Source organism: Caretta caretta, chromosome 1 (assembly GCF_965140235.1).
Source record: "Caretta caretta isolate rCarCar2 chromosome 1, rCarCar1.hap1, whole genome shotgun sequence".
NCBI classification, from domain to species: domain Eukaryota; kingdom Metazoa; phylum Chordata; order Testudines; family Cheloniidae; genus Caretta; species Caretta caretta.
The window spans coordinates 248,613,763-248,641,511 of record NC_134206.1 but is presented as its reverse complement, the minus strand read 5'-3'; the positions used below and the strand labels follow the sequence as shown (position 1 = coordinate 248,641,511).

Below are 27,749 nucleotides of genomic sequence, written 5' to 3'. Positions count from 1 at the left end.
TCTTCTGGGCACCTTGGGTAGGGTTTACAATACTAATGCTAATATTCTGCAGTACATAGTGTGTTTTATCTAAGAATCTTTACAGACAACAATTAGCTAATCCTCACAACACCCCTGCAGGTAAGGGAAATGCTATGATCCCCATTGTGGAGAGGCATGGTCTGAGATATAGAAATGACTTGTCCAAGGTCACACACAGAATCAGTGGCAGATCCAGGAACAGAATGAAGAACACTTGACAAGTTCTATACTTGGAGCAGAGGCTGCTGCTTCCTTTTGTTTCCAGTTCCCATGTTTATTAAAACAGCATGATTTTTCAGGGTGAATATGGTGTCTGTCTCCATTGTAATTTTTGCTATGGAGTGAGCAATCTGAGCCGATTCAAGATACTAATGTTTTGTTTGTACTCAGGCTGCTTGACAGGAAGTTATTTTACATCTTCCTTTAGAAGGTGCCAAAATATATAGCTGGACCTTGTTGAGCAGATATACCAGCAATCAAATGAGCTGTCTGCCTCCTTGCTATGCTGGAGACACAAGGTGGGGGGAGGTAATATCTTTTATTGGACCAACTTTTGTTGGTAGAAGAGAGATGTGTTCACAGAGGAGATGTACACAGAGTCTCTTCTTCAGGTCCTTGCTATGCTGTCAGGCTGGATTGTGCTCTGGAAGCAAAATATACCAGGTGCCTGTTGCTATAATGCATCTGACACCATAGCAGGAGACTGGATATCCAGCTGCAGACAGGATGCACGGCTAACCATTGTGTCACCAGAACAGATTGTCTACTATTTTGGCAAAATGACTTGGCTGCCAGTTAGTCGCAGGAGCAGACTGTGGTGTTGTCTGAATGGATCACTGGCCTGATATACAACTACTTATTGCTCAAGCAGACTGGCTGCCATACTGGTACAAAGGACCACCTGACTGACCCTGTTGTGGGAGTGGATGATCTGCCATGTTGGTAGATTGGACGGTGCACTCTGTACTGTGCCCTCTCCCATTATAAAGGATGAAATATATATCCCCGCTTCTGAGGGGAAAAAGATTCATGAGCACTAGGAACTTTAAAAAAAAAATTATAAAGATGCTGAAATCACAGGCCTCACAGTCTGGGCTCCTTCTCCCTCTGTAAATTCCAGGACTCCCAGCCTTTAATGTAACTCATTAGTCATGCATACATAGCATAATAATTAGTGCTATAGAAGGCAGACTAATAGGTTGCTGCTCAAACTAATGAGATATAAAAATGAGGGATTTTCTCACTTTAGGCAAACAGCTGTGACAGTGAAACAGTAAAGGAAAAAGCATAATTTTGGGGCTCTTCCAAACCTTGGAGTTGGTTTCCTAAAAAATGGCTCCCATCTTCTGAGGGAGAAACTTCTCTTTTTCACTCCAGCTACATAGGTGCTTGTCAAGGTTCCTCCCCCACTCTGAACTCTAGGATACAGATGTGGGGACCTGCATGAAAAACCTCCTAAGCTTATCTTTACCAGCTTAGGTCAAAACTTCCCCAAGGTACAAAATATTCCACCCATTGTCCTTGGACTGGCCGCTACCACCACCAAACTAATACTGGTTACTGGGGAAGAGCTGTTTGGACGCATCCTTCCCCCCAAAATACTTCCCAAAACCTTGCACCCCACTTCCTGGACAAGGTTTGGTAAAAGCCTCACCAATTTGCCTAGGTGACTACAGACCCAGACCCTTGGATCTTAAGAACAATGAACAATCCTCCCAACACTTGCACCCCCCCTTTCCTGGGAAATGTTGGATAAAAAGCCTCACCAATTTGCATAGGTGACCACAGACCCAAACCCTTGGATCTGAGAACAATGAAAAAGCATTCAGTTTCTTACAAGAAGACTTTTAATAAAAATAGAAGTAAATAGAAATAAAGAAATCCCCCCTGTAAAATCAGGATGGTAGATATCTTACAGGGTAATTAGATTCAAAAACATAGAGAACCCCTCTAGGCAAAACCTTAAGTTACAAAAAAGATACACAGACAGAAATAGTTATTCTATTCAGCACAATTCTTTTCTCAGCCATTTAAAGAAATCATAATCTAACACATACCTAGCTAGATTACTTACTAAAAGTTCTAAGACTCCATTCCTGGTCTATCCCCGACAAAGACCAGCATATAGACAGACACAGACCCTTTGTTTCTCTCCCTCCTCCCAGCTTTTGAAAGTATCTTGTCTCCTCATTGGTCATTTTGGTCAGGTGCCAGCGAGGTTACCTTTAGCTTCTTAACCCTTTACAGGTGAGAGGAGCTTTCCCCTGGCCAGGAGGGATTTCAAAGGGGTTTACCCTTCCCTTTATATTTATGACAGTGCTATACCAGGGTTGGAAAATATAGCACTCGGAGTTCTACAATGCTGCCCAAACAGGTCTTCCTCTTTATCTGCAGTGTATGCCGTATGGGACCTGAAGGGCCTGGTATTTATTATTTGTGTTTGCAGCAGTGTCAACAGACCCAAACTGCGGGTTTCATTGTGTTAGGCACTGTATAAACACCAAGAGTATGTCTACCCTGTAATCGGGAGATGCGATTGTGGACATCCCTAAGCCAGATTTGATCTAGCTAGATCAGTGGTTGTCAAGGGTCCTTCCCCACTCTGAACTCTAGGGTACAGATGTGGGGACCTGCATGCAAGAACCCCTAAGCTTATTTTTACCATCTTAGGTTAAAACTTTCCCAAGGTACAAACTTTGCCTTGTCCTTGAACCGTATGCTGCCACCACCAAGCATTTTAACCAAAGAACAGGGAAAGAGCCTACTTGGAGATGTCTTCCCCCAAAATATCCCCCCAAGCCCTACACCCCCTTTCCAGGGGAAGGCTTGATAAGAATCCTCACCAATTTGTACAGGTGAACACAGACCCAAACCCTTGGCTCTTAAGAACAATGAAAAATCAATCAGGTTCTTAAAAGAAGAATTTTAATTAAAGAAAAGGTAAAAGAATCACCTCTGTAAAATCAGGATGGTAAATACCTTACAGGGTAATCAGATTCAAAACATAGAGAATCCCTCTAGGCAAAACCTTAAGTTACAAAAAGACACAAAAACAGGAATATACATTCCATCCAGCACAGTTTATTTTACCAGCCATTAAACAAAAGGAAATCTAACCCATTTCTAGCTAGATTACTTACTAACTTAACAGAAGTTGGAAGGCTTGCATTTCTGATCTGTTCCCAGCAAAAGCATCACACAGACAGCCAGACCCTTTGTCCCCCTCCCCCTCCAGCTTTGAAAGTATCTTGTCTCCTCATTGGTCATTTTGGTCAGGTGCCAGCAAGGTTATCTTAGCTTCTTATCCCTTTACAGGTGAGAGGGTTTTGCCTCTGGCCAGGAGGGATTTTATAGCACGGTATATAGAAAGGTCGTTACCCTTCCCTTTATATTTATGACAGTGGTTCTCAACTGAGGTCCACCGCTTGTTCAGGGAAAGCCCCTGGCGAGCTGGGCCAGTTTGTTTACCTGCCGTGTCCGCAGGTTCGGCTGATTGTGGCTCCCTCTGGCCGCGGTTCACCACGGCAGGCCAACGGGGGCTGCAGAAAGTGGCGCGGGCCAAGGGACGTGCTGGCCGCCCTTCCCGCAGCCCCCATCGGTCTGGAGCGGTGAACCGCAGCCAGTGAGAGCCACGATCGGCCGGACCTGCCGACGCGGCAGGTAAACAAACCGGCCCAGCATGCCAGGGTCTTTCGCTGAACAAGCGGTGGACCACAGCTGAGAACCACTGAGCTAGATCAAAGCTAGCTCGAGTAATAATAGCAGTGAAGCCACAGTGGCTTGAGCTATTCCAGTCCACCTGGGACGCTGGGTACGTTCTCAAGGGGCTAGCCTATGCCACAGCCCTTGCTGCCATGGCATCACTGCTATTGTTAGCAGAGCTAGCTTTGATCTAGCTAGATTCCAGTCAGCTCAGGTGTGTCTGCACGTGCTCCAGTCACACTTCCCAACTGCAGTGTATACATCCCAAAGTGAGAGACAGCGGCTGCTCTGAAGAGTTTATGGTCTGAAGAGCTCAGACAGACAAAAGGCAGGCAGAGAAACAGCAGCCCAGAGAGGTAAGGTGACTGTCCCAAGGCTGTGGCAGAGCCAGGATTAGAATCCAGGTCTCCTACCCCAAGAGTTCCATCTTGACATAGGTGGAAGACTACTCAGCTCAAGATGGTACACTGCTTGCTGGGAACTATAGTCTCTGTGAGACATATTTCTGTGTATCGGCCACTGCTTCTGCAGATGGAGTCAAGGAGATTTTTGCCATTGATTTTGATGGAAGCAGGAATAGATTGTAAAAGAGAAGATTGGCTACAGTCTGGGCTAGTCTTGAGCTGCTGGCAAGGAGCCAATGAAGCCCTCAATTGGTAATGTTGGGGTGTCCTTGATTTGGTTGCCTTTGATGGTGACTTGTCAGCACTTCCTGCTCAGGTCTCTCTGGGACCTCCAGCTTTGTCCTCCTTATATGGGTACCTTTGAGAAATCTGAATGTTGGACAAATTGCTAACATCTCCATAGAATCAAAAGGTAACATTTATGTGGTTTGACCCATGCAGAAGTCGCCAGGGATAGGATACAGAAGGACCTAGACAAATTGGAGGATTGGGCCAAAAGAAATCTGATGAGGTTCAATAAGGATAAGTGCAGGGTCCTGCACTTAGGACGGAAGAACCCAATGCACAGCTACAGACTAGGGACCGAATGGCTAGGCAGCAGTTCTGCGGAAAAGGACCTAGGGGTGACAGTGGACGAGAAGCTGGATATGAGTCAGCAGTGTGCCCTTGTTGCCAAGAAGGCTAATGGCATTTTGGGATGTATAAGTAGGGGCATAGCGAGCAGATCGAGGGACGTGATCGTTCCCCTCTATTCGACATTGGTGAGGCCTCATCTGGAGTACTGTGTCCAGTTTTGGGCCCCACACTTCAAGAAGGATGTGGATAAATTGGAGAGAGTCCAGCAAAGGGCAACAAAAATGATTAGGGGTCTGGAACACATGAGTTATGAGGAGAGGCTGAGGGAGCTGGGATTGTTTAGCCTGCAGAAGAGAAGAATGAGGGGGGATTTGATAGCTGCTTTCAACTACCTGAAAGGGGGTTCCAAAGAGGATGGCTCTAGACTGTTCTCAATGGTAGCAGATGACAGAACGAGGAGTAATGGTCTCAAGCTGCAGTGGGGGAGGTTTAGATTGGATATTAGGAAAAACTTTTTCACTAAGAGGGTGGTGAAACACTGGAATGCGTTACCTAGGGAGGTGGTAGAATCTCCTTCCTTAGAGGTTTTTAAGGTCAGGCTTGACAAAGCCCTGGCTGGGATGATTTAACCGGGAATTGGTTCTGCTTCGAGCAGGGGGTTGGACTAGATGACCTTCTGGGGTCCCTTCCAACCCTTATATTCTATGATTCTAATCCAGAAGAAAGAAAATGTGTTCGGGGAGGGAGAAAGAAGAGGCAGATTTTTTTTAAGCTTTGAAAGAACGTTATTTTTCAAAACCTCATATTCTCAGATATTTCACAATCCTGCAGAGGTCTTTAAAAAAAACCCCAGAATTCTAAAAGCTTCCTGGAATACTGAGTTTCATCATTCTTTCATTTTTTGATTTGTATGTCTGATTTCTTTTTGTGTGCTGCCCCAAATGGTGAAAAAGCCTAAATGCCATATGGCTGCTGACTAACCCTTTGGGACCACAAAAGTCTCTGTTAGCCTTAATGCAAAACTTTGTGCATGAAAAGTTTAACCATCTGAGTATCCTGATGCTTTTACATGTTCCTTGCCTCGCTCTCCTCCTGGCTTTCAGCCGCACATCCAGTCTGCTTTGGCATTCATCAGTGCCTTTCAGCAGCAAAAGGGCCTGAAGCTGTGGGACTTATTGGGATAAAAGATATGCCATCAGCAAATGTTTACACTCATTACCATTCCAAGCAGTGAGAGAGCTCCCTTTCCTTCTTTCTCTCCTTTCTCTTTCTTTCTTCTTCACTTCCTTCCTTTTTATCCTTCCTTCTTCCCCTTTCTTTCTCTCTCCATCTCCTCCTCTCTGTCTTTTCTTCTTGTCACAGAAGCCTTGAAGCCAGCTCCTTGGAGTGTGGATCACTGATAAAAGCAGAGCCTGTGTCCTTAGTTCATAACACAGGTATAATCTGTGGGCAGATGCAGCAAGCATGACAGAGAAATGCACAGAGCTCTTTAACAAATATTCTTTCCCCAGTTTCAGTAAATCACAAGCAAATTATTTTCTGTTAAATTGCCATTTACCAATCATGGGTAATATATAGTGGCAGCCTACCTGTCAAGCTTTCTAGTCATTTTTCTACATGCACCTTTGTGCTTTTGGTTGTTCAGCAGTATCCGATTGGTGTGTGAACACAGAGAGTAAAACCAGAAACAACACGTTGCCCTTGGTCCACATGTACACCCTCCCATTGGCATCAATGAGAGTTCCTGTGAGTCTGAAAGTCAGGGATTTTGTGGCTTAAATCCTGCTGGATGCTTGGAGGGGACTGAGCACTCCTCTGGTCATCACTTTCCTTTCTTCCTACATCAGTCACAGAATGTTTCTTGCACGTACACCTGGAAGGGCTCCAGCAGTGTTGCCAACAATAACAATTTTATTGCTGGTCTTACAATATTTGGTATTTTCTAAAAGCCCCAGCTCCTGGAGTCAGGTAATTATATGAAAATCTCAGCTTTCACTTTAAAAGAAAAGGAAGTTCTTAGCTTTTGTGGTTGCAGAAAAAAGCCTGAAAATGTGACCGAGTATAACCTTAAAGGCTTAAATACTAGAATGTGAAGAAAAGGAATCCCAAATTATTATCATTCTTATTAAATCTCATCATTTCAAAGCCAATTTTGTGGTTTTTCAGGGCCTTACTCCTAATTTTTGAATGTTTGGGGTTGGTGATACTGCTCCTGTGACTGGCTTTCTGGTGTCATCATGAATATGCCTGAACAGGCAGAGCATTTTGGTTCAAATACGTGTTTGACTCCTTGTGGCTTATGTTCCTAGGACAGGAAATCTCATTAAAACATTGCCTTTCTCACAGGATCATAGCACTGAGCACTGAATCCACGCTGAATGCAGGAAGTGCAGAGGTGCACAAAAACTAAAATGGAGTAAATGGACTTTTTAGTTCCTCCAAGTTTCAGTTCAGGTTTGACTCCCACTTTAGATAAACAGATGTTCAAAGTGCTCCTTTTTTTAATTTGAAACCTGTACCATGATGCTCTTATATAGTTTCAATATGATGAAAGGGCAATTTTCTGGGAAAAAATGCCTGTGACTGAAATTATGATGATGATGATGATGTATTTATTATTTATTTAATCATGTTTATTATGGTAGTGCCTAAGGACCAACTGAGAATGGGGCCCCACTGTGCTAAGTGCTATACATACAAGAGTAGTAGAAAGTCCCTGCCCCAAACAGCATAAAGTGTACATAGAAAAGACAGACACAGATAAGAGGGAAAGAGAGATTTTTGTCAGTTAGCCATGTTTGTCAAACTGTATTTAGGTCTGAAAAAGGTTATTTTCACCAGTTCAAAAAGATTTCCATGTTTTATTGCATTCTGCTGAGTAAAAAGTGGCTTATTCTTAAAGATTCAGACATGCATAGAGAGAGTGTTGCTATCAAATGATGGTGGTTTCTAAATAAGGGACTGAGCCTGCTGCCAGTGAAATCAATGGAATGTTTGTCACTGGCCCCTGTGGGAACAGGATCAGACCCATGGTGGCTCTGTTCTAATCAAAGACAGTTCCTGAGCCTGCAACCCTTACTGAAGTGAATACTCCTTATGCATGGGACTACTCTGATGAGTAAGGAGTGCTGGTGTGATTAATGGTTGCAGGATTAAATCCATATACAGCCACACAATTCGCTCTTTCTGAGGTGTATTTGTATGCAATGCAATGATAGGCTATTTCTTTATTTGGAGGAAATGCTTTGGGTTCCAGCAAGTGGCTATTTCACTGTGAAGCACACTTGATTGCCATTCTGTGTCTGTATTACCAGTTGTCGTGAACTCTGTCGTTGCATGTGTACTGCCTCGTATTCTGGTTTCTACTTGGGTTGGAGCATTGACATACTATTGTGGTTTCCAGCTGGACAGGGGTATTGGGAAGTATTTCAGAAGTGATTGGGGGGAAGAGGGAAAACATAGTGTCAAGTTTTAGGTACACACTTTTTGCTAAACATCCAGACAAAATGTTAATAACTAGAGCTGTGTGAATAACTGATATTTTGGGTTTGCTGCCTGTACCGAAAAAAAAATTGGTTTGAGTTGAACCAAAACAATTTTTTCTTTAATTTTTCAGTGTACTGAACAATTGAAAAGATAAATAATTTTGAATGGAATTAAATGTTTCATTGTCCCCAAAATGTTTCATTTTCAAGCTTTTAAAAACTAATATTTTTTTTTAAATAAAATTGAAGTAAATTTCCAAATGAAAGTTGTTTTGATTTAAAAAAAAAAAAAAGGAAAGGTTTTATTTTGAAAATGTCGACACAAAATATGTCCAGGGGGAATAATAAGTTTTTTTAACTGAAACTGTTTTGGTTGACTCGAATTTGTATTTTGCATTGAAAAAAAAATTAGTTTGAAAATTTTTGCTGAGGTCTGTTAAATCCACTTTAGTTGGATTTAGTTAAAATAGTTGGGGCCATACCTGGCCCACCCTTTGGTTCCTTTCTGCTGCTCCAGTGATGCAAGGAGACTGCAAAGTGGACCTAATAGGGCAGTTAAGGGTTCCTCTGATAAGAGCGAACCCCCATCTGGCATAGAGATGGTGTAACAGTCTTTGTACTCCCTCCGCTGGCTCCCCAGCATAGTGTATGTGTTGGGGCAGAGCCAGAGGGAGAGGGCAGGTCTGGGCTACTGATACATTCCAGCAAACCCCAGTCAGATTAATAGCTCCTATGGGAGACCATAGATGTGGCAAACAGCCCCCTCTGCCATTTTGTGTGCTGAGTACAGTTTGACTGAACTCGAGGATCAAGCCCTTTATTTGTTAACTTTTACCTTACTGATGCCATTGACTTCTTTAGTGGGGCTCCTCCTGCATTGCAGTGAGCGGTGCCTGAGGTGCCTTTAAGTGAACGCTGCAGCGGGTAAATTCAAGTTAGAATTACATGTGAGTGGGTAGGCACCTGCCTCTCATCTGTTCATAGCTCCTCATAACAGCTCTGGTGATTATAACTAACACATGTCAGGTGCAAACACATTCCCCATGGCCAGCGCACAGCTGATGTGCAGAGTCTGTGACTTCCTCTTTGCAAATATGGCATTCATTCAGTGGAAAAGCTGCAGGAGCCTGCTGCTCACGCAGAGCACTTGCAGAGCTGGCAGTGTTCTAGTTTCAACCAAAACTGCCTCCCCTGGCATCTCCTGATTCAGTGCTGCGCAGCCGAGAGAGAGCGAGAGCAGGGACGGTTAGCATTGGCAACAGCAGTGCAGTGACTCTTCCGTCCCAAAGGCTCATTATCACTGGCGACAGCTTGACTGATTACTGCAGAAGGCAGGCTGAGACCACATAAAAAAGCCTAATAGGAAATGTGGTCCCCACCTAATGTTCTGAAGTTAAGGTCTTGCGTCCAATCTGTGCTAAGGTGAATCAGACCCAGACGGCTTCTCATGCCTGGGATAGGAACATGAAAAAGTGGCTTATCAGATACTGGGTATCCAATAGATCTTTCCCTCGCTTCCCCTTGTTCAGCAGATATGGGGGAATGAGACTGTAGAGGGTTCAGCTAATTTGCCAGTGCTCTGTGAGCCAGTCAGGGCTTCCTGACAAGGGGTCAGCTCTGGTACTACTAGCATTGTGACCCTTCAGTCACATCAGACTGCCACAGGCAGGAAACTAGCGCAGGGCTGAGTGAGCAAGGTGGCATGGGTTCCTGTGTGGCCCCAGAAGCTGACTTGCTATTGTACAATACAAGTTACTTTTCGAGTGTGGAATTAGGAGGAAGATGGAAATGAGAGCCACACAGCTGCAGAGCTGTGGGTTGAACAGTGGTCAAAGATGAATAAAATACAATTCAAAGCAGCTTCCCAACTTGTTAACTGTGGAGATGCTACAATCTATAATCTCTGCGATAAGGAGAGGAGCGTAGCAGTTGTTACTAGACATGAGTAGTGGTAACCAGCAGGGTCTGAATACACAAATCAACATTTTCAAACCTGACTGCCTAAAATTAGACTCCTAAATCCATGGTTAGGCAGCTGGGGTTTTCAAATGAGCCTAAGGCCTGGTCTATGTACCAGTATAACATTCAATTAGGGGTGTGATTTTTTGTTTTTAACTGATACGTTTATACCAGTACAACTCCCAGCGTGGACAGTTGTATTGACAGAAAGGTGCAATACATTGGCATAGTCTTTCCCCTTCTCATGTGAGAATAAGGGCTCGTCTACACTTACAATGCCACAGTGGTGCTGCTGTAGTGCTTCAGAGAAGATGCTACCTATGCCGATGGGGTAGGTAATCCACTTCCCCAAGAGGTAGTAGCAGGTCAACGGAAGAATCTGTGGACAAGTAACTCACCCTCTTCCATCTCCAACGCTTTTAGCAAATTTTAGTTGAAGTCTGCATTATTTTCTTCTGCTACCTCTGAGTCTGAGTAGATTTTACAAATTCCACAGCTTGTCTGATTGAGGGGGAGTAGCTGTTACTTTGCTCTAGTGGAAGGGGAGAGAGAGAGAGAGACTGGTCTCTTCAGAGTGCCCTTTGTATCATTCAGGAGGGTCAGTAACACTATGCCCCATCTTTACAAATTACTGCTCAGGGCTGGTGTACACTGAATACATGCATCGTCATAACTATGTTTCTCAGGGGAGTGAAAAATCCACACCCCTATGAGATGTAGCTGTGCCGACCCAACCTCCGGTGTAGACAGCACTAGGTCGATGGAAGAATTCTTTACCTACCACCTCTCAGGGAGGTGGATTAACAAGGCTGACGGGAGAATTCCTCCCATCACTGTAGGTAATGTCTACACTGAAGTGCGGCTGCAGCTATGCTGCTGTGGCGGTTTAAGTGAAGACGTACTCTTCGAGTTAGGCCTGGTTGACACTAGAAAATTAGGTTGGTTTAACTACATCGGTCAGGGTATGAAAAATCCACATCCCTGAGCAGCATATCAACCTAATCCCTCCTGTCAGCATAGGTAGTGTCTACACCAGAGGGGCTCAAACTCAATCTACCTTAGGGCCAGGGCCAGTCCTCAAATCCTCCCAGCAGGCCAATAATGTGACTGAAAATGGCGTTCAGAAAAGAAAATGTTTATATTGTAATTTTTTATTTCAAATTTCTCAGAAATAATAAAACTGTCCTACATTTTTATACAATTCTTCACCAGCCAGAGAGTTTTAATGTTTGCCAGACACCTGGCAAAGCGTCAGTTCTGTCAGTTTGTTGATGTTTGGCCTTAGTGACTGAGCACTTGAAACCTTCAGCATTGCAGCAAGGTGGGCATCAGAGACTTGTGTTCGATATTTTGACTTGTTTATATTCATTGTGGGAAAAAGTCATGCTGCCTCCATGGCTGACTCTGCCCAGCAGCTAATGATACTGCCTCCATGGCTGACTCTGCCAGGCGACTACTGATGATATCGCTGTCCTCTCCCCCAGCCAATGGGAGCTGCAGAGGGCAGCGCCTGCCGCAGACATTGCCGGCAGCGAGGCTGCATGCGTCTCTCCTCCGCGGGCCGCAGCGGGGAGGTTCTGGGCCGCAGATGGCCCGCGGGCCGGGACTTTGAGACCCCCGGTCTACACTGAAGCCCTGTGGCTGCACTGCACTGCAGTGTTTTTCGTGTAGACAAGCCCTTACTTAGCACATTCTGTGGGTGGCAAGGGAGATGAAGTGAAAAATGGATGCTGGAGCTCTGGGGATTTCATGGTCTTCTATCCTTTCCTGAGGTTGGTGCCCCCTTTTGCTTCAGTAACCAAGAAATAGGAGAGAGGTTCCCCCTGTGATCTTTCTGCTCAATATACTCAGAGCCAGATCCTAAGCTGGTGTAAAACAGGGTAGCTTCAGTGGAACTATGCAGATTTACCTGAGCGGATGAGTCCCAGATCATCAAGTTGAATGATCCAATCAGAGTAAAAAGTCATACCCAGCCATCTGACTCAGGACTCTCAAGTGCTAGTGAAGAACACTAACCAAATGCCCACCTGGCAAACTCCTGGCTTGGAGGCTGCCTTTTGGCCTGTGATTTCAATACGGATTTTTCCTATAAAGGGAAGAAGTGATGGTGCGATTTGATGGAGAGTGACGCCTAGTGGTTAAAGCAGGGTCGGACAGCTAGGACTCTTGAGTTGTGTTCCCAGTTCTGCCAGTACTTGCTGTGTGGTCCTGGGCAAGAAGCTTAACTGTGCCATGCCTCAGTTTCTTCATATGTATAGTGGAATAAATATATACGGTACTGTATTTCACAGTGGCATTGTGAGGATTAAGTAATATTTGTAGAGAGGTTTGTGATCCACCAATGAAAAATGACATACAAGAGTAGTCCAAGTGTCATGCTGTCTGGAGTGACTCATGACCAGGAGTGCCAACCTCAGGGCAGACTGTCAAAAAGCAGGGCAGACACCCCACACTGGCTGTATGTTCTATAATTAGATTTCACCAATGCAGAAACAAATGTGAACTCCCAAAGTACTATAATAGTTTTATAACTATTAACTAGGGTCACAGACAGTCCCCTAAGACACTCCAGCCCAGGGGCGGGTAAACTTTTTGGCCTGAGGGCTGCATTGGGTTTCTGAAATTGTATGGAGGGCCAGTTAGGGGAGGCTGTGCCCCTGGCCCCATCTGACCCCTCCCCCCACTTCTCGCCCCCTGACGGCTCCCCCGGGACTCCTGCCCCATCCATGCCCCCTGCTCTCTGTCCCCTGACTGCCCCAGGACCTCCCGCTCCTAACTGCCCCCCGCTGCCCCATCCAACCACCCCTTCTCCCTGACCACCCCTGGACCCCCTGCCCCTAACTGCCCCCCACCACCCCCTCCAACCCCCATCTCCTTCCTGACTGTGCCCCCCCCGGGACCCCTGCTCCATCCAACCACCCCTTCTCCCTGACAACCCCCAGACCCCCCCACCCCTAACTGCCCCCCACTGCCCCATCCAACTCCCACTCTCCTTCCTTACTGCCCCCCTGGGACCCCTGCCCTCATTCAACCACCCTGTTCCCCGCCCGCTGACTGCCCTGACCTCTATCCACACCCCCGGCCCCTGACCACCCCCCGAACTCCCCTGCCCTCTATCCAACTCTCCCTGCCCCCTGACCGCGCTGCCTGGAGCGCCGGTGGCTGGCAGCGCTACAGCCATGCTGCCCAGAGCACCAGGACAGGCAGCCGTGCCGTGCAGCGCAGAGCACTGGGTCCGACCGGGCTCTGCAGCTGCGCTGCCCGAGGCGCTCGCAGCCCTGCCGCCCAGAGCATTGCGCCAGTGGCAAGGAACCAGTCACTTACCCTAGTTCAATTTGTACCTTAGATCTCATACCAAAGGCAATGCTGGTAGCTAATCCTGTAGTAAAATAACTAAAGGTTTATTAACTAGGAATAAGAAGTAAGAGAGTTCTTTACAGGACAGAGCAAGCAAGCATCTATACACAAATGAGTTTCAGTGTGTGATTCAAAAGGTGACAGAGCTGTAGTAATCTGCCCATTCAAAATGTCTTTCAGGACTAACCCATGCCAAGCAGCACGGGGATCTCTTTGCTTATGTTTAGGAATCTTTGCCCCTCCCGATCTAGACAGCATAAGAGAGATTCAGTTTCTCCTTGTCAGGGATTTTTATCCTCTCCACTCCAGAATCCAAACCTGATGGGATAAGTTCATGCACAGGTCTCTCCTTCCTGGAGAGAGTTAGGAAAGCAGTTAAGAGGGTCTCTCTCTGTCCTTTGATGCTCCACAATACCTCTTGTGTGCTGGGTGAGCATTTTGCCTTAATTACTGCTTCTTTTCCTGTTTAGTGAGTTACACAATTACAGAGGTTTACAAGGCAAACACTTAGAACTTTATAGTATGGGCTGCAGCCATTGATCTTACTTATAACCACAGAGGTTATAAATGAGATCAATACATGCTGCATCCTACAAGCATTTTATAAAGTCTAAACACATTCTTAGTAACTTAACATCTCACATCTGTTTTGATAATGCTGACACACAGGTACGCAGGATTGGTTTCCAGCTATCCATTTGTATGTGTTCAGTAAGGCCTGGAGCCTTGTCATGAGCTGGCATCTGGTCTGCCAGCATCACACCATGCACTTCCCCTAACCCCCAAACTCCTCTTGTTCATAATCTTTTGCTAGGCTACACTATGAACTTGATTTATCTATAAAAGACCATGACACAGGAACCTTAAATTAAACTTATACTGTTGTTTCCTCACTCACCCAATGCTAGCCATGTACTGCGACAAAACTCTTGGTGACTACAGCCCAAGCCAACAGTGGATGCATTTTGTGTCTGAGCTTGGACTGGATTTTAAATGTGCACAGGTGCTGTTCTGAACAAAAAGGGAAGACACTGGCAGAACAGGGCCCAGAGAAGCGAGAGAGCTTTCTCACCACCCTCTGGAGTTGCTCTCACCTTCGGAGAAAGCCAAATGAAACAGAAAGGAAATGAGGGAGGTGTGGGAGTGCAAAGCTTTTCTCCAGCTCTCCACTGAGCCGTGACCAGGTTTCTCTAGTTGCTGCTTGCTGTTTTCTTATTTTCTAAGCAAGTCCCCAAGACAATGCCTTGCATGCCAAACGTAGTCAGCCAATCAGATAGAAAAGGTTCTGTGCACACCCTGGTCCTTCCTTCTTTTTTATTTTTCTTCCCTGGCTCCGAAATAACAGCTCTTGTGTCTATAGAGAAGATAAGGGAAAAAAGCTTCTCTTACCTGCCTGAGCACTGGGTTAAGTGGTTTTTTTGTGTGTACTGTATTTAGCTATTAATATTTTTCATTGTTGTCATCTTGGCAGAACCCAAGAAGAAGAAAAAGGAAGGCAAGAAACAGGAGAAGATGCTGGATTAATAGAAGCCATGCTGGGCAGCAGGAGAAAGGGACATCATCAAGCATGATCAGTTAACAGTTTCATTTACATCTAGGCGATTTACCCTAAAATTATTTATAGCTTAATTGTACAATAGGAGGAAACACACACACACACACACACCTTTTTAAAATTTTACTCTAGTATTTTTTAATGTATAACCCTAACAACATTTTAGAGGCCTACAATAAAGAACTGTAATTTCATTCAGAAAATTATTACTACTGTATATTGAACAATGTAGAGTATTTTAAGGTATTTTTTCCCCTCAAGTCTTATTTTAGATGTTGATCCAGACAAATTACTCCATGCAGGCAGAGCCTTGAGCCTGTGGAAGTCAGTGGGGCAGTGTGTGGGAGCAGGAGTCTGCCTGTATGCAGTAATGTGTAGGATTCAGGCCTTAGATCTGAAACAAACAGGACTTTGGGGGTGGAGGTGTGGGGGCTGGGGGAGTCTTTTAAAATTCTTGTCACAACTAGAGAACTGTGTGGAAACTGTCCGTTTGGGGTGGGTGGGGAAGGTTTAGTATTTGCTGGCAAAAAGTAAGAGGGGGGGTGGGACAGTAAGTATTCAGATCAAAATACTCCTGTTTAAAATCTCATTGTCTCTACCATTGGCACTTTATTGGCAGCAAGAATGGTGCAGTCCTCTCTCTAGAAAGCTGAGGTTGGCAAAGTCCTCAATTTTCAGTGTGGCACTCGGCTGAAAAAGTGCTTGTGATAGTGCAACAACACCAAAACTCTCCTTTTGTTTTCATGAAACATTCAAGGTAACAGAGAAAAATGGTTTCCCTCTCTTTACCTCACATCCTGCAAAAATACCTTCACCCCTCCCTTCCCCAGCACGGGGATGTCCTTTTCATGCAGTCTTGTTGGGAGCATTGGGTTTTTGCCTTACCCATCTCCCGTTGAGGTCAGTGGGAGCCTTTCTATTGATTTTAATTGGAACTGGTTGAGAAATAGGATTTTCAGCAGAAAAATTTGATATACATGATTTTTTTTTAAAAAATGGTCATGGAATTTTTCAGCTTTTTCCAGAAAACAAAAATGGGAAAAAAAATTGGTTTTTGAAACAGAATTTTTTTTTTCATTCACCCCCTTCCTCTCCCCTTTTCTTTTATCTCGTTAGAAAAAAGGGAAAGTGAAAACCAAGAAAGGTTTTGGTTTTTGTTAAAACTTGGAAAATTTCAGTCAAAATAAAATTTCATTTCAAAAGTATTTTTTGGGAGGGGGGGTGCAAAATGTTGATTGAAAAAAAACTGACCAGCCCTCATTTTAATAGATATTGGATCTGTCCTTTTTTTGAGGGTACAGGAAGGCTGATCTTTTCTTATTTTAGTCCACTATTTCAATTGAGTGGGAGGCCCAGGGAAAAGGCCTCTGTTATATGAGCTAAAGTGCTACCCAACTGGCTCCTGGAAAGTCCCATAAAGGGCTACACTGGGGAGAAGGCTGGTTTTTCACTCGAGACAACATTTAGATTAGATTTGCAAAGGAGTTTAAGGAATTTCAGTGCCCAAATTCCACTGAATTTGCATTTGAAAATCCCAACCTTATAGTATCAAAAGGGATAGGATTTGGCTGCATAGGAAAGCAGGAATTTTTGCAGGGAAGTCCTATGCCCTGTGTTATGCAGGTCAAACTAGATTATCACAGTGGTCCCCTCTGGACTTAAAATATATGAATCAATGGGAACCTGCCAATGTCAGTGGTTTTGCACTGGGTGTAGGGGGGGTCCATCTGAACAGATCACGCTACAGGATTGGGGCATGGCTTGTAGAAATGGTGAAGCTTCCCTTCCTCACACTAACACACTAAAATCCCACCACCACCTTATCAAATAAACTAGGCACACCCTCTTTGTGCTCCCCCTGGTTCTGGAATGGAAAGGATGCTTCAGGCTATGTCTTGCAAGGCAGAAGTTCTCAAACTGCTCTCCGGAGCCGTCCTTCATCCCCTGCGGCATGTAACAGTGAGAGACACGAGCAGTTGCTAGAAAGGAAGGTGGTTCTAGGAGGGAAGAGTTTCTTTCACTCGAAGGCTTGCCAACACACAGATGTGCACAGCTTACTAAGGCTTGGTTTACACTTAACACTTATACAAGCATAAGAATATTAGCCAGGGGTGTGAAAAAAACACACCCCTGGTTAGACATAGCTATGCCCACCACACCCCCAGTATAGATGCAGCTATGCTAACACAAGAGTGCTTCTGTGAGCATAGCTATGTTATATCAGGAGGTGGGGTTCTTATGTCGACGGGGTTCTCTTGGTCTACACTAGGGGGCTATAGTGATGTAGCTATACTGGCATAGGCTTTGTAGTGGAGACAGCCTAAAGATGTGATATTGTCTCAATATAGTGAAACTGGTGCAGCTTTGCATATGGATGCTCTTACATTGGTGTAGCTTGCCTCCATTAAATGAGGAGCTGTCAGGAGTTGAGAATGCTGCAGATAGATGGCCTCATTCTCCTCTGATATACACTGGGCTAAAAGTTTTATAAAGAGGGCTTTAGGGGTTAGAAGTGGATGTAAGTGTCCTGCTTCAGGAATGATTTCCGTCTTCATTTGCTACAGCTATAATGTGGCCCTGAGGGAATGATAAATATCCCTAAAATAACATAACCTCCTGTGGATACTCAAAACCAGTAGAGAGAGATGAAATGCCATGCTTTGGCTTGAGATGCATCTGAATGCAAACCCTGGATTCACCTACAAATTTGGGGACGTTGGGCTCTAGATTCAGATCCAGATTCTGTGGCTTGGGATGCTGTCTAGTTTTAACATTGCACCTGACAGAAACGCCCCATACCGAAAGGGAGGCCCCTGTTTGTAACATTAACACTGTATCACCCACCAATCAGGATCATCTAATGATGTGTGCCATTCCTTCCAGAGATACTCTTCAGGGGAGAGGGATGTTGCAATTTTGAGAACAATAAAAATCAGCAATCTGAAGCAGCAGCTTGCTTGGGCTCCTGGTTCAAAATAGCTAGGTGCCAGCTCAGAAATCATTTTATTAACATCACTGCAGTCCACTTCTCATGTCTCTTTCTCTCTGTCGAGCAGGATTGACGTGGGAATTGGGTAGAAGTTCTGCTTCTGTGCTTTCTTTGAATTGTGCATTAACTGCAACTAAATGAATATGGAGCATCACTAAAAGCACAAGTGACATGCCTGGGAAATGAAGTCCCTCTGAGCTGACCATTAGCAAGGAATATAAAAAGAAAGGAGTAATATGATCATCTTCATAGCTACAAGAACTCAAGTGGTGTTGATGCTGATAAGACAACTCGTAACATATTTCCCTCACCTTGGTGCATAGCTGTTCCTTCATCATTTGGCCTCAGGTGATAGGGAATTCAAATAAAGCATTGTGCATTAATTGATAATGATCCAGGGGAGAATGAAAACAGCCACCTAACGTGCAATATCGCAACACTAACCAGGCTCTTAGCCTGAGTGTGGGCATGATAATACTTCCAGTTTGTGTAGGGGAATTCCTTCGAGAACTATCAGATTACTTTGTGATTGTTATTAGGATTAAAAGCTTTGGGGTGAAAGCAGCTGTTCCCTTGTTCTGCAAATCCGGACTATCTCTGTGTGTCAGTATATCACATGGTTTGTGTCTTCTGAACTGAAGTGCTGCTGACATTGCTCTGCATCGATATCAATTTATGTAAGCCTGCCAAGTCTTTTTTAGTGAAATATTTGATGAGACCTGGCATTTCAACACAAACTTCCCAGAGCTGTCCACAGTGGAGAAAAAGATGGAGAAGGGGAATCTCCCTTTCCATTCTTTAAGCCCTGCAAGGGGGCATCTCCTGTGAACCTGGAATAGTTTTCCAGGGGTTATTCTTTCAAAAGGAGGATTCCCCCACTAAATTCTGACAGAGTTGGAGGGTTTCCCTTTGAGCTCCTCTCAGACTTCTGAAGGCATTGCTGGATGGAGCAAATGGTGGTTGGAGATTTGAACCTGCAATAGCATTTTTGGCCAGAGGTGGGGGGATGGGGAGGGGAGGAAGAGCTCTTGTTGAGAGCAATCCAAAGGTCACCTCTGAATGCAGCCACAAGCCTACCACTTCCTGCCCCAGAAATCTCTGGTTCTCCCTACTTGGTCCCTTCATCCCACAGCAGCACCAGCAAGCCACTGCACTCAAAAATCTCTGTTTCTTCCTGGCACACACAATTATGGGCTATGGTGGATCATTGGATGCTTTTTTGCCCATTTTATGAGTCCTGCACAAAATTAAGTTGAGAATTAATGGGATCCCTGGATTTAGGAAGACGCTGTCCAAATTACATGGGAAGACGGGCTTCTTGGTGAAGTCCTTTCCTCACAAGTCTTCTCTAGCTGGGGGCTTTCTGGTAGTGTGGAACACATCATTGCAATGGAAAACTAGGGACTCTAATGTAAAGGAGAACCACTTCAAACCCACAAGGCCCCTTTTTCAAGGTAAGCTGGGAAAACAGTGGAGATTACCCTGACAGCTTTGGTGGGGTTAAGGATGACGGGGTAGAACTTAAGGGGTGCTCAGAAACTGTTTGAGGAAGTTATGGCTTGCAGAAATAAACCCTTACTCATTCATTACTTTTTAGCACTGATGTTTTCCTTTGTCTATAGAACTCCTTAAAGTCAAAAGAAGCCCTTAGTCCAGTTGGTTTCTTCCAGCCTTTGACTTCTTGAATGCTGAATGAGCTGCCTATGATGCAACTGTACCCACAGTCCTCTTATTAAATGTCTGATAAAGAGCTTCCTATTTTCAAAAGCAATTGCCCATATTCAGTCTTTGGTGAAGACCCAAGAGATGGGTTCCCCCAAAAAAAGCCAGTTCAAAAGGCCATTTATGGTTCTAAACAGGGCAAGAGATGTTTGCAGAGAGAAGGCTGCAGCTTTGAATTCCGTGAGGTAAAGGTAAGAGAATTTACAGCCTATGCTTCCTATTCATCCTTACCTTCCTGTAATTAATTATACAGCCTGAATCCCCTCATCCTAATCTGTCTGGCAACAAGGAACTATCTAGTTTCCCCCAGTGAATCGTTACATTTTCAGTGTGGTAATTATGTGATTCATTCAGACTTTCCCGGTTGGAAAAGGGAGGGTTGACCCTTCAGAGATTTTTTTTTTCCGGTTATCGATGAGTCTTAACAGAAAAGCAGGATACTACTAATGCTCAGAGCTAGAAATTGGCTAAAATGAAGATGTCACTAAGCAGACACAACACCTTTCTGGAACAACAATGCTTATAGAAACTACAAAGAGTGGATCCATGATCAAAATGTATCTGAAAAAAGATTGCGGCAACAATCTAAAACAATAAAAATAGAAAGGGCCCTTTCCTTTGTGTAATAAATTACACCTGGCAAAGTGAGCACAATAACTACAAGCCAGCAGAGGATCATGGCCAGTGACTCTATTATTTTAGAGCCAAGAGCAGTCAAGCAGAGTGCAAAATATTCTTCAAAACAAAGGCTAAGATCTCTGTCTCAGAGTGATGTTCTCTTCTACCACCACCAAGTAAAGGGAAAACCATAGTTCCCTCCCACCCCCGCACCCTCACCCCCGACCCTCCTGCAACTTCCTAGGAGAGGGATTCATTAGAAGTGTTTGAACATAGGAACCGGGGGGAAGGAGGGGGGAGAGAATGGTTTATGTTGCTGCAAATAAAATAAAATAAAATAAAACCCTCCCAATCCCTGTAGTTGTGTTAAAAATATAAAAGGGAATGAACATTAAAATAACAAATTACAGGCTGAATATTGCACTCAATGAATTTCTAATTATGTACATAAAACCTTACCTTATATGATGTCTTCTCATGGGTTCTTTCCTTTTCTTTCTTTTTTTATTTGTATATTGATTTTGTAAGCTAGTTGTGTGTTATCTTTTTGATATTTTTTAAACTTGTATGAAAGCCATATATACACATTATAGGATGAAAGCATTAATTCTGTAACATTCCTTAATGGTTCCCTTAGCTTGACAGAATCATGGGAGGTCCTAGAGAATGTATATGTTTACCAATTGTATCAACATAATTTACTTGCTCTTCGTGGAGATGAAGATGTTAAATAAACTAATACACAGAGGTACGGCGGTGTCATCATCTGCTTGTTGAAACAATAAGGGACTTTGAAAGTCTCCTGAAAGAATTCCAAAGATTTTTGGAGGGGGTGTTTGTCTTCCTTTGTGGTGTCAATTTGATATCAGCCTTGGGGTGTTGCACTTTTAATAACCCCTTTCTGTATAAACTCTTAGAACGAGTCTTTATTTGTAGGAAGAAGCCTGGCCAAGTAACAGAGATTGGCAGCTCCTCTCTAGTCATGTCATGGGCGTCTAGACTGAAGTCTGTCCTCTCAAAAGTCCTCCCACATTTCCCAGTCATGTAAAAGGGAAACACTTTATTAATAAACTCACTTAAACGTCCAGAACATAGATACAACACTGAGAGGTGGGAGAGGAGTTTGGAACCATCTTTCTCATGGTCTCAAATGAGAATATCGTGCAAGTCCTCAAGAATGGAATCTTCTCCTCAGTCCTTTTCTGTCATGTCTAATTGTTTTGGGGGAGGGGAGTGCTAGTCGTGGGGAAAGTAACTGGGCATCAGAAAGGAGATCAGATATTTTCATTTCCATTAAGGAACAAAGAAGAGGGGTAATAAAGTGATGATGGCCTATCTGTTCTTTCCACCTCCCTGCCCCTTTTCCCTTCTTAAGTCTTTCTCCTTTGTCCTCCTCCTCTTGCCTTTCCTATTCCCATTTTGTTTCCCTTCCCTACTGTTTTCTTAAATAATCAAATACATTGAATACTCCCCCACCAGCTCCTGGGTGGAAGTGGCAGTTCCATTCCCCACTGACCAGACAAGAGGTGTTGTGTCTGGCAGTGCCAGTCCAAGCTGGTTGTTGGCTGGATTGGTGATAGAGCTAGGAAAAGTAGATGGGCTTCTAGAATTGTTAGGATGACAATGAGCTACTATTGTAAGCTGTGAAATCTGCCATTGTATTCTTCAAATCGCTAAGGGGTTGGCAAGCCAAAGCCCACAAGGAAACCAGCTACCTACTCTTCTTTATTTATGCAACAATAATCTGCCTGGTTTACATTATAAGAGTGGGAGCAGAGAGGGAGTTATGGCAGCTTTAAGCTACCTTTGTGCTGCCTGTATTCTGGGGCTGTTCAGGGGTCTACCCAAGTGTAAGTTATAGCAGCCTCAGGGTGCTTTATCTTCTACTTTGATTCCTATTTCCCTCTATGCAGGGCACTCTTGTCCCACATCTGCCCGGCACCAAACATACCCACTATATCATATACATGACTGGCAGAGAGCCCTTATGGCACTTTTCAGAGTAACAGCCGTGTTAGTCTGTATTCGCAAAAAGAAAAGGAGGACTTGTGGCACCTTAGAGACTAACCAATTTATTTGAGCATAAGCTTTCGTGAGCTACAGCTCACGGCACTTATACACCAGTGAGATTTCCCCCCGGAGAGAAGAAATTCTCAGAGGGCTTTTATGAGACCCATTTATCCTCATAGAGTGGCATAAAGGGATCCTAGTGTAATATGAGAATCACGCTCTGTGCTTCTAACACCTCTTCTGACACTTATCTACATACCTCTAGAGGTTGCTATATACACCGTGTTAATTACATAGACCAATGAATACAGTAATACCTGGTAGTGAGTGGGAATAGAAGTCAAGTGGTACTTCTAGTCACAGGCTGTGGATGGTTTATGTGGTGCCTAATATAGGATAAAGTATCTTATGTAGGATAAAGTAAAGGTAATCAGAGCTCCTGCTTCACGGCAACAGCTGATTGCCACAGAGATGAAGAATGAATTCTCTCCCTTCCCTTCTCATGTACAACATTTCTCAGCTTACTAGTTACCAACGGGCGGAAAGGATGGCCACCTTCTGAAGCCACAGTGAGAGGCAAGATACTTGACTAGATGGACCATAGGTCAGATCTAGCAGGGCAAGTTCTATATTCCATTTACAAAATCATGTTCACAGCATTCCTGGCTAAAAGTACAATCTTACTCAAGGATGTAAGCTACATCCTTGTAAAGTTACACTACACATAAAACTACCACTGGCCTTGTAAACTGTAGAACAGTCCCAATGCTGAATGACTGGCCTGCACCAAACAAAACGTAAGCTGTAAGGGGAGAGAGATTTGTTAAAAATCATAACACTGATGTAGTGTATAAGTTTAGAATTAATTAACAGAAAATAACTTGTGCATTGAGAAGAAAATACACACATGCATGCCCACCCCAAGTCTCTACAGATTCTCTAAAAGCCACCACGTTGTGTCACTCTGTAATGAAGCTCGGTGGCCAAAGTGTCCTTGCCTTGAGGGATGAGCATGCTGCTTCTGTAGCCCTTGTTCTTTGCGATCTGGGACCAACAGAACAATATTTATTACTAAATATATTTCATAGGGTTTGGTGGGGAAAGAAGCATTCAGGGTTAAGGCCTATTAACATAGGAATATAGGAATTGCCAGACTGGCTCAGACCCACAGTCCAATATCCTGTCTGACAATGGCCAGCACCAGACGCTCCAGAGAAAGGTGCAAAAAAACTGCAGTCTATTTACCAGAGCAGTGAAAGAGCAAAGAAATGATCCCAGCTGCTCATCTGAGTATCTATATCCCTAAATGTTTTGGGTATTTCAGTCACTTCCAAGACATTCCTTTAATTCTTTTTGGTTTGCTGGCCATCCTGCAGTATATATTCATAAAAGTTCGCTGCATTGTTCAAGCACTTAAGCCAAGTGTTAGGCTCTTAGGGCACTGTGATTAGGGTGGACAAATGCCACACTGGACCAAGGCTGTACTTGCTTGTCCCAAAGAAAGAGGCTAAAACTAGTCCATTCCCAACATCATCCAGCAATAGCAAGTCCTGCAGCTGGCAGGAACAAAGACTGAGGCAGCAATCCCTAGTCCTGGGTGCCCTGGCAGAGAACGCTTGCATATGAGGCAGAGAGGATCTAAAGGGTGGACTGAACTGCAAGCAGTGAAATCTGAGGAGAAGGCTTGGACTGGCCCAAATGTTGTCTGATTATCCATCTGTCTGCTAATAAAGTCAAACTCCAGGAAGGGGGAAGAGGTTTTTTTGTTTACTTTATGCAGGTCATGTAGACTGTGTCTCACGGCAGGTGGGAAAGTCACTTGCTCACAGGCACTATCCCAAAGGACATTTGCTTGGCCTCTAGTGTTCGTCTACCCCCAAAGAAAAGAAAATCCCATAATCTTTAAAGCGGGCACAATCCTGTCATTAAAATCGCTGTAGTCTTCTGAGCATATAGCATAATGGACAAGATTTGACACTAAATAGAAAAAGCGTCACAGAGTAATCAGTGTGAGAATATCTCTAATCCCTGTGGGGGTCCTCTGAAATATGGCAGAGGTTACAGGAGCGGCTCTTTAGGCATTTGCCTTCAACACAATTTATTTGCTCTTTGTGATTAGACCACCCCCAATGGCCCAAAGATCAGAGACCTACAAAGAACGCTTACAGAAATCTCTGTGGCTCCCTCATCTGCCTAACCTGCACTAGGTGGTAAATGCCCAGTCCAGAGGATCTGGCCCAGAATCCTTATTCTGAGATATATTGCAGTCAGTAAATTAAGATGAGAACACGGGAAGAAATGGGAAACACAGGAAGGGGGATTGGTGGGGAAGAATTAAGGTATATATAGGGGAAGTTGATAGTAATGAATATAAACCAAAGCTATGATTTGTAGAAAATTGATAAGGGAAGCAAAAAGACACAAGGAGAACTCTATGGCCAGAAGAGTTAAGGGCAATAAGAAGGAGTTTTTACAGTATATTAGGAACAAAATAAAAATCCAGATGATAATATTGATCCATTACTAGATGGAAATGGCAGAATTGCCAAAATAATTTAAAAGGCAGAAATGTTCAATAAATACTTTTATTCTGTATTTGAGAAAAAAACCAGCTGTGTATTCATATCATATGATAACACTCTTTCCATTCCACTAGCATCTCAGGAGACAGTCAAACAGTAGTACTAAAGTTAGATATTTTTAAATCAGAAGGTCAGGTTAACCTGCATCCAAGAGTTTTAAAAGAGATGACTGAGAAGCTAACTGGGCCGTTAATATTGATTTCCAATCAGTCTTGGAATACTGGGAATGTTCCAGAAGACTGGAAGAAAGCAAATATGCCAATATTTAAAAAGGATAAATGGGATGACCCCCCGTGATTATAGGCCCGTCAGTCTAACACTGATCGTGGACATGATAACTAATTGGTGGATATAGAACTTGATGAATAATGAATTGAAGGAGGGTAGAATACAATTAATGCCAATCAACATGGATTTATGGCAACTAGATCCTGTCAAACTAATGATATTTTTTTCTATGAGATTACAAGTTTTGTTGATAAAGGCAATGTTATTGATGTAATAGACGTTTGTAAGGTATTTGACTTGGTACCACATGACATTCTGACTAAAAAAACTAGAATGATATAAAATTAACATGGCAGACATGAAATGAATTAAAGGCTAGCTAACTGTTAGGTCTGCTAATGTAATTATAAGTGGGGAATCATTACTGAGTGGGTGTGTTTCTAGTGGAGTGCCCCAGGGATATATTCTTGGCTCTAAACTCTTTATTTTTGTTAATGACCTGGAAGAAAACATAAAATCATCACTGATAAAGTTTACAGATGACACAAAAATTGGGGACGTGGTAAATAATGAAGAGAACAGTTCAAGTTCACTGATACAGAGAGATCTGGATTGCTTGGTAAGCGAGGTGCAAACAAACAATATGCATTTTAATACAACTAAATGTAAGTTTATACACCTAGGAACAAAGAATGCAGGCCATACTTACAGAATAGGGGACTCAATCCTGGGAAGCAGTGACTCTGAAAAAGATTTGGGTCTGGATAATCAGCTGAACATGAGCTCCTAGTACATCATTGTGATCAAAAGCGCCAATGAATGCAAAAAACAGGAATCTTGAGTAGGAGTAGATATTTTACTTCTGCATTTGGCACTGGTGTGACTGCTTCTGGACTATTGTATCCAGTTCTGGTGGCCACAGTTCAAGAAGGATGTTGACACATTGGAAAGGGTACAAAGAGCCACCAGAATGATTAAAGGATTAGAAAACATGTCTCTGACTGATAGACTTAAGGAGCTCAATCTATTTAGCTTAACGAAGAGAAGGTTAAGGGGTGACTTGATTACAGCCTATAAGTATCTACCTTGGGAACAAATATTTGATAATGGGCTTGTCAGTGTACCATGATACAGTGGCTAGAAGTTAAAGATAGAAAAATTCAGATTAGAAATAAAGTGTACATTTTTAACAGTGAGGGCAATTAGCCACTACAACAATTGACCAAAGGTTATGGCAGATTCTCCATCAGTGGCAATTTTTAAATCAAGATTGGATGTTTTTCTAAAAGATCTGCTCTGGGAATTATTTTGGGAATGTTCTAGGCCTGTGTTATATAAGAGGACAGACTAGACTATCATAAAGATCCTTTCTGGCCCGGGAATCTATGAATCTATAACACAGAGTGGCTCTTCATCTCCCTCTAGTGGTTGTATCACAAAGAGAGGTTTGAGACTGCCACTGCCTTTGGGCTAATGAACCTGGAGCTTAAATTCAAGCAGTACAGGCCCATGTGTTTAGACCGAAAGGTCCGCGATTCAATCACCACAGGTGCACCCACCAGAAGTATCATTACACAAACAAGAAATAGATGTGGGTAAGGAGGCCTGAGATTCTTTCTCATGTTCTCTGAGGCCAGATATTCTTAAATGGATTTGTGTTCCACCATAGAGTGGCTTTTGACTATGTTTTGTATGGTGCATTCCTGATAGAATGCAAAGGACGTAGCCCCTGATCCTGCAAATCCTTACCCATGCGTAACTTTACACACCACACGTAGTCTCATTGACTTCAACGGGCCAGCTCGCAGTGTGTATAGCTAAGGCTATGCGCAACTCTTGGCAGCCTCAGGGCCTCATTTACCATTGCACTGACTTGAAATACAAAGGTTCTGTTTCGTTCCTACCAACACCTCCTGTTGATAGGTCTGACATGGCAGCCTGCAGAGCTGGAGTGTGGCAAAGAGAAAACATACAGACTCAGTGATAAAGACTGTTTTGTAAGTGGTTGGATTAGAGCTGGGTCTGTGTCTCATCAGTTCTACTCCCTCTCTTATCAGCAAAGCTTCCGAAAGTGGTCTGATTTATCACTATGAGAATAAAAAGACTCGGCTATTTTATTTTAGTGCAGTGCATGACAGCAACTCAGGGGTCAGTATAAAGGTTGCTATAGGACAGAGTGAACAATGGTCAGTAACATAAAACCCCCAGAAGGTTCCACCCATTCTATACTATAATATTAAATGGTATGTCTCATTGAACAAGTGGTTTCCATTACATAAGGATGTGGAAAACCCTCATTTTAAAAAGAGGAAAATATTTATTATTATTAGGATCATTATGCATTTGCTTAGCACCTTTGATCCAAGGAACGCAAAGCACTTTACATATATTAATTAGGCTTCCAACATCCCTGTGAGGTAAGTATTTTTTATCCTCATTTTCCAGAAAGCCAGAGCACTGAGAGGTTAATGTGAATGAGCCAAGACCACAGAGTGTATTTATTGCAGTGCAGAAAATTGAACTTGGACACCCCAGTTCTAA

The 27,749-nt window shown here is 43.6% G+C and overlaps 2 protein-coding genes across 4 annotated transcripts in view; one reads left to right on the top strand and one right to left on the bottom strand.

Annotated features, from left to right (window-relative positions):
• Positions 1-21,139, top strand: part of PTN (pleiotrophin) — a 120,387-nt gene extending 99,248 nt beyond the window's left edge. For both annotated transcript variants that reach the window (XM_048830418.2, XM_048830425.2), the window contains exon 5: positions 14,976-21,139. In XM_048830418.2, the coding sequence (XP_048686375.1) occupies positions 14,976-15,028 (53 nt within the window). In that variant the 3' untranslated portion in view covers positions 15,029-21,139. The remainder of the gene's footprint in view (positions 1-14,975) is intronic.
• Positions 1-27,749, bottom strand: part of CHRM2 (cholinergic receptor muscarinic 2) — a 242,997-nt gene that overhangs the window by 8,047 nt on the left and 207,201 nt on the right. The window contains exon 3 of one of the 2 annotated variants that reach the window (XR_007353853.2): positions 3,561-6,146. The exons of the other annotated variant lie outside the window; for it this stretch is intronic. The gene's annotated coding sequence lies outside the window, so the exon portion shown is untranslated. Of the gene's footprint in view, positions 1-3,560; positions 6,147-27,749 lie in introns of those variants that run through there. 2 annotated transcript variants of the gene reach the window in all.